Consider the following 6,980-nt stretch of genomic DNA (forward strand, 5'->3'; position numbering starts at 1 on the left):
AATATTAGGTTGAATTAATCCTTCAAATAAAAAGATAATCATAATAAAGCATAAAACAAACATTTTAAAATATGACATGTTAATGCAGTTAAGTTTTTTTTAGATATTTGGATTTCATTTACATAATTATTAGTATTTGGTTAATATAAGTCCTGCAGTCACTGGGTTTTACATTCAACTTTTTTTAGATAATTTATAAATCTGATCAATAATAAATCATACAAAAATCTGAATAAAGGTGATAAAGGATAGAAGTAGATGGAAAAAAGCATCAGATAAGACTGAGATGATCAACTCACCATCAGTGACTGAGAACAGCATCAGCAACAGTCCGATCACAGCTGTCATTTCTGCACAGTTCAGTCTTTGTTCACTCTCCTTTAGCTTTTCTTAAACTTTTCCTGAAACCAGAAATATTTAGATTTTGTTCTGAACAATCTGCAGAGAGTCCTTTGAGCAATACTGTTGTTGATGGAATATAGACTTTGATCACACAGAGTTTGCTATTTTTCTATTTTGATTGACAGGGAGACAGGAAGTGATCTGAGTTCTTCCTTCCTCTTTCAGTCAAGGAACTAACAAGTGTTTTATCAGGGGGAAATTATGCAAAAACGTTTAATTAAGATGAAGATTTCACACAACCTTTTCAATGTTCAGACTGATAAAGTGTTTTGAAACTTTTAATGTTTGATGTGTAGAACAAAATGATCATGTAGCAGCAGTCTGTGCAGCTGCACTCAATCGCCTAATCACTGTGAAAACCTGGGGATGGTATAAAATGGTTTGGCTCACCCTAAGGGGATCTGATGCACTGTCTTATCTAAAAACCAAAACCCTAACTATAATAGCGCATAGCCATTTTGTCTCTATGCAATAATTTTGCTTCCATATTCTTAATTTTAATCCATGAACCTTTTTCTCCTTTTCAAACTAAATTTCTTGTCTGGAACATGAATGAATGACCTATTTGTGAGTCAGTTGCATATGCTCGCCCTGACCATAACTATGAGTCCAACCTGACAGCTGGTTGCAAGTTTCTTCTATATGCTAAAATTTGAAATTGCATTGTCGCCTCGTCCTTCCTTCTTGGATTCCTGTAATCCAGGGGTATTCAAGTCCAGGCCTCGAGGGCCGGTGTCCTACATGATTTCCAACCAACCTTCCATTGAAGCTCCTTATTGGCTAAACATACCTGATCCTGGAAATTAGCAGCCAATAAGGAGCTTCAATGGAAGGTTGGTTGGAAAACATGTAGGACACCGGCCCTCGAGGCCTGGACTTGAATACCCCTGCTGTAATCCATCGTAAAGGTGCTCTCTGCTCTCTGCTCTCACTACAAATCACAATATCATCTGCTCACAGATGCTACTAAAATTTAAAATACTTTGATAGGAAATGTATTTTACTCAGAAGACAACAACTTGGACTATCATGGCTACTGAAAATGAAAATGCAAGGTAGCAACTGTGTAACTGTTATTGGGGGGTAGGGGAAAAGGGGAAGAACTTTGAAAAAACAGAGGTTTATTCATCTAAAAAACAGGCTTTTGCAAATCCGAAAAAGCTTTCACAAATCTAAAACTATGTTTGACATAATCTTTACTCTCCAAAGCATAATTTAATCCTGGTTTGAGCTGTCTAGGTGCAGAAGTTTTTTGAACAGGACCTGTTCTTAGGTGGTCGGAATGTAAAAAATACAGTGGAATGCTCTCGCGAAATGAAAGCTGGGAATCGGAAGCCAACTTCAACGCCGTTTGGCGGAGCATGTTGGGCGACGATGGTGGAGGCTCGGTTGTGTGCGTTTCCTGGTGTGGGTCCAGTTCCTTCCACGTGTGTGCATGTCACTGTGGGGTGTAATCCATCCATCCAATTTCTGTGTAAGCGTGTGTGTCGGCAGCGACAACATATTTGGGGGTGCAGTCTCTAAACAGAAACTTGCTCAAAAAAAGGGAAATTACTTCATAAGTATGTTTCAAAATGCAAGAATATAAAAGATTTTACTTCAATAAACAGTTGTGAATGTTTCTATTTGTGTATACATGAAAGTGCTCTTTTAATTGTTGTTTCCCTTGGGGGATTTTAGATTTAACTCAGGTTTATGGTCAAAATATCCAAAATAGAGGGAACCAATAAATCTTTGTCTGGCGAAAATATTAGTTTGTTCATAAAAATAGTTTTTCTCTTTAGATCTCATTTGTTCCACTTGGATGTCATCGCAGTAAATTATCCTGTAGTTCACATATTTGACATAGATTTGGTTTTATATCAACTTTATGTCTTTCCTTTAAAATTATTCAAGCTTGTTACCCAAAAATAAAAGTTTTGAACGGTGCCCCCTTGTGGTTGTAAAGGACCCAAGAATCAAACCAGGGCCTTCTTGCTGTGAGATCAGAGGCCTACTTGTAACTTCATTTGCTTAAAATAAGATGTCTTCAAGAGTAAATAATCAAGATTTATTGCCTTAAAATGAGTCATTACATCTTGCCAAAAAGTAACAAGTAATTTAATTTTGTCACAAGATATTTAGGCTAGAAACTGAAAAAAAAATACTAATTGTAATTCCATCAGCATAGATCGTCATATTAAGATGATTACATTGGGTCACATTTGTTCAATTGTCTCAACAATTTCAAAGATAGTGTTAACTTTAGACCAAACACATGAAGAGACAGACAAATATAAGCTTCGTGTTTCAGTTTCTTTTCCTTTTTCATATCAGAGAAATGAACACACTGTTGGGACAAATGGAATGGATGCTCAAACACAGCTGTTTAATAGCGCTGATAGGGGGCAGGAATCACAACATAATACAAAACAAAACACCACAAAGGAATAGATGAACTAATACTAATAGGTAACTTTTGAACTAAAATTAAACAAAAGACAAAGCACTATCTGATCAACATAGAAAATGTTTAATTCTCAGGTTTTATAGCAATAAGTAACAAAGCCATACAGTCAAACACAACACTCACTCCAAAAGCAACTAAAGAAACGACCATAGCAAAGTTAACAAACAGAACAAACTAAAGAGGGACACCAGAGGCTTTTCTCAGGCTTGGCCAGGCAGACATCAGGGCAGGCTGAGAATCTGATTCCCCACTCAGGAATTCAGCCACCACTGGACCAGAGCTTCCTGGCTTCTTTTAAGCTTCCCTCCCAGCTCAGGGATTGGTTGGGAGGGTGCCTCAATCATCTCTGATGGAAGGGGCAGAGTCAACAGCAGTGGAGGAGCTGGACTTCTGCAGGAGCTGGGAAAAACAAATATACAAACAAGAACAAAGTAGGCTACACACAAAACACAGACGACCAGGGGTCATAACAGAGCCTAACGATTGATCCTCCTGAATGTCATGGGTCAATATTTACAGTCAATGTTATTTCATAGATGTCATAAAACAGCCCAGAATCTCTAAATGTGCGAACAATTCATTTTCATTGATCTGATGTGTACAAATTAAGCTTTTCCCTTTGGGTGTTATCATGATTTTGGTTAAACATTACTGTACAGAGTTTGTTCATTTTCAGAGAAATCCTCAGAAAACGTTGTTCTGTGTCTTTCAGTCGACTGTTCATCTTTCACAGTTTTGATCTTCTTCCACGTGAAATAGACGCCGATTCCAACAAATGAAAGAACAGAAAACAGAAACATCAGACTGCATCTCATTGGTAAAAGTTTTAGATCTTTAAAAATAATTTGTCAAAAAATACATGAACTCACCGTTAACAGTTAACCATGTGGTTCGAGTTTCTGTCATCTGTCCTTCTGAGTCAAACACTGTGAGTCTATATTCACCACTGTCACTTTTACTCAGGTTTTTAATCAAAAATGTTCCATCATTGAACAAAAATGAGGATCTGTTCTCTAATATATTAGCAGTTATTTCATTCTTTTTCCCTTTGAGAATTATGAAGTTATCCTTCCTCCATTCATATACGTCTGTCTGTGAGGCGTCGTTCATCAGCCGTATGAACACAGTTCCACCATCAGCTCCATAACACTGAGCTTCATCCTGTCTTGAATCACAAAAAGATTCTATACCTGAAACAAACAAAAAAAAAACATCTTTGTTAGTTTAAATTTTTTAAATTCAGAAACTCTACTTTGAGGACATTTAGGAAGACTGAGTTCATGTGTGGCATAAATTAATTGAAAACTAAAATAATTCATAACAAAGTAGAAAAAACACTTTGGTGTCTTTCTCCCATTAAAGGTGCAGTTTGTGTAACTGAAACCTGTAATAAATCAAATTTTATGAAGTACAAATCTTGACTTTCAGAAGTTCATATTGTTCTAACTCACCGATGTTTGTCTCATTATCAGCAGAACTGACGTGGTTCCAAACAGAACAGATCAGACGTCCAGAGACGTGTTGTTTCAAAGTGATGATGTTTGTCTGCTTGTTTCCAGAAAGCAGCTCAGCTTCTGTCAGTGACTTTCCATTCAGAGTCCACCTGTACTGAGGACTGTCCCCTCCCTCAGAGGAGCAGGACACCTTCATCTCTCCCTGAGACAAACACTCAGAGACCAGAGAGACGGAGGACACAGGAGCTGAGAAGAACACACACCTTTATTTAGGATCTTTATGATGAAGAGCAGAGATGATGAATGACAAGAAGCACAAAATTTGACACATATTGTGGAGATTTTGTTTTATAAGTTTATAATTTTCTATTAAAATATCCGCTGATAAAAACATATTTACCTTGAACTGATAACTGAAGAGAGTGGATTGATGTCTGTTTTCCATTTGTATCATATGTTTGAAGTGTATATTCATCACTGTCATTCCTGCTCAGATTGTTGATCGAAAATGTCCCATTAGAGGGAATAAATGAATATCTGTTGTTCATCATAGTATCAGGTTGTTGATCTTTTCCTCCTGACATTACAACAGTGAATTTCTTGAAGAATCTATATCTATGTATTTCTGAGAAGTCGTCCATCATCTGGATAGAAACAGATCCTCCCAAAGCTCCATAACACTGAGCTCCATTCTGTCTGCCATCACAGTGAGTCACCACACCTGCAAGTTTTTAATGTTAAGAAAGAAAAATCAAAAAATATTTATTGTAATATGAAATAAGATCAGAGGACACTTACATTAAAGTGACAGATTAAAAATCTGTTAGAGTCAAAATATTAGTTCTGTTAAATTAATCCTTCAAATGAAATTATAGTCATAATAAACCATAAAACAAACATTTTAAAATATGACATGTTAATGCAGTTATGTTTTTTATGTATATATTTGGAATTCATTTACATAATTATTAGTATTTTGTTAATTTAAATCCTGCAGTCACTGGGTTTCATACTAAACTTTTTTTGAGATAATTTATAAATCTGATCAATAATAAATCATACAAAAATTACAATAAAGGTGATAAAAGATAGAAGTAGATGGAAAAAAAGCATCAGATAAGACTGAGATGATCAACTCACCATCAGTGACTGAGAACAACATCAGCAACAGTCCAATCACAGCTGTCATTTCTGCACAGTTCAGTCTTTGTTCACTCTCCTTTAGCTTTTCTCAGACTTTTCCTGAAACCAAAAACTATTTGTTTTTTGTTCTGAACAACCTGCAGAGAGTCGTGTTGCTGATGGGGGTGATGGTGTGAAGACTTTGACCACACAGAGTTTTACTCTATGAATTTTTTTAAACTGACGTGAAGAAAGGAAGTGATCTAAGTTACTTCCACTTTTAGATGTCTGAAAGAAGCAGAAAACAAGGAACTGACAGGCCCGTTTTAAATGAGCAGTTTGGTAATAGAATCTACATCTCAAGACATGAAAAACAAGGGAAATTATGCAGTGATGTTAATCAAGATGAAGATTTCACACTTTTTTTGCATTAATGAAGAGTATTAAACATTGTTCTGTCGATATGGTTAAAACAGAAAGGTCAGAAAATGTTTGCTGAAGACAAAAGTTCATAAGTTTTTCTGTTTCAGCTTGGAGACTAAAATGACCAACATGAAACCCAATGAAGACATTTTCCAAGATCATGAAACTGGTCAATTTGAGGAAGTGCTGAAATGTTTTCAGTAAAGATAAACATAGACTACCCTTTTTTGCATGTGTGTGCACGAAAAACAGAAGACTTTGTCATGACACAGTAAAAAATGAAAAAGTGTCGAAAATAAATGATCTTTTTAACAAAAAAACAGATAATTATATTTAATTTGGGGTAAGTTTCTATTTCTCTTTGAATGAAAGTTCTCTTTTGATCTTTATATTTTTACATGGAATTTGAGGATTACTAAGTAGAATTAGGCTAAAGCTCAAAATATCCAAACTAGTGGGAAACATGTTTGTATGTGTCTGGTGAGAATATGAGTTATTTTGGTGTTTCATATTACATTTATGTTGGGAAGAGTTTTAATACGCAGGAGACCAGGTTTAGTGACAGAAACTGAACATTTAATAAATTAACCAAAACATTACAAAAACCATGAAGAAAAGGTGTCAGAGCAGATGAGTCGACAAGGATTAACTGAAAAAACAGACACTTTAATAGACTAAGGGTATGACGGGGTAACATCATTCTGAACAAAGAGGTCCACTTCCCTGTTTAGAAAAACATTTTGTTTTTGTAGCCATTAATCCATTCATTTATAAAATGTAGCATAAAATATATATAATAATTGAAACATTGTGTAGGATTTTTTTCAATATATGACAATTTTAACATTTGGCACAATATTTACAGTCAATGTTATTTCATAGATGTCATAAAACAGACCAGAATCTCTGAATGTGCGAACAATTCATTTTCATTTTTCTGATGTGTACAAATTAAGCTTTTCCCTTTGGGTGTTATCATGATTTTGGTTAAACATTACTGTACAGAGTTTGTTCATTTTCAGAGAAATCCTCAGAAAACGTTGTTCTGTGTCTTTCAGCCGACTGTTCATCTTTCACAGTTTTGATCTTCTTCCACGTGAAATAGACGCCGATTCCAACAAATGAAAGAA

General features: G+C 35.4%; 2 protein-coding genes across 2 annotated transcripts in view; both read right to left on the bottom strand.

The window, feature by feature from the left end:
• Positions 1-628, bottom strand: part of LOC112140198 (HEPACAM family member 2) — a gene marked incomplete at its 3' end in the record, with an annotated part of 9,343 nt that extends 8,715 nt beyond the window's left edge. Inside the window, 1 exon segment of the mRNA XM_036211049.1 lies at positions 300-628. Coding sequence (XP_036066942.1) covers positions 300-348 — 49 coding nt within the window.
• A 1,952-nt stretch (positions 629-2,580) lies between these two features.
• LOC118598388 (HEPACAM family member 2-like) lies at positions 2,581-4,881 on the bottom strand. Its single transcript, XM_036211051.1, has 3 exons — positions 4,706-4,881; positions 4,303-4,551; positions 2,581-4,041 (listed from the first exon to the last, which is right to left on the bottom strand). The coding sequence occupies exons 1-3, from the start codon at positions 4,854-4,856 to the stop codon at positions 3,686-3,688; spliced, it is 756 nt and encodes a 251-aa protein (XP_036066944.1). The 5' UTR covers positions 4,857-4,881; the 3' UTR covers positions 2,581-3,685.
• Positions 4,882-6,980: the final 2,099 nt, after the last annotated feature.

Source organism: Oryzias melastigma, unplaced genomic scaffold (assembly GCF_002922805.2).
Source record: "Oryzias melastigma strain HK-1 unplaced genomic scaffold, ASM292280v2 sc00421, whole genome shotgun sequence".
In the NCBI taxonomy this organism is placed as follows: domain Eukaryota; kingdom Metazoa; phylum Chordata; class Actinopteri; order Beloniformes; family Adrianichthyidae; genus Oryzias; species Oryzias melastigma.

Coding starts and splice junctions, on each gene's coding strand:
- LOC118598388 (XM_036211051.1), bottom strand. CDS start 4,856: ATGATGAACAACAGATATTCATTTATTCCCTCTAATGGGACATTTTCG. Junction 4,552..4,705: donor TCTTCAGTTATCAGTTCAAG/GTAAATATGTTT, acceptor TGTTCTTCTCAG/CTCCTGTGTCCTCCGTCTCT. Junction 4,042..4,302: donor TGATAATGAGACAAACATCG/GTGAGTTAGAAC, acceptor TGTTTGTTTCAG/GTATAGAATCTTTTTGTGAT.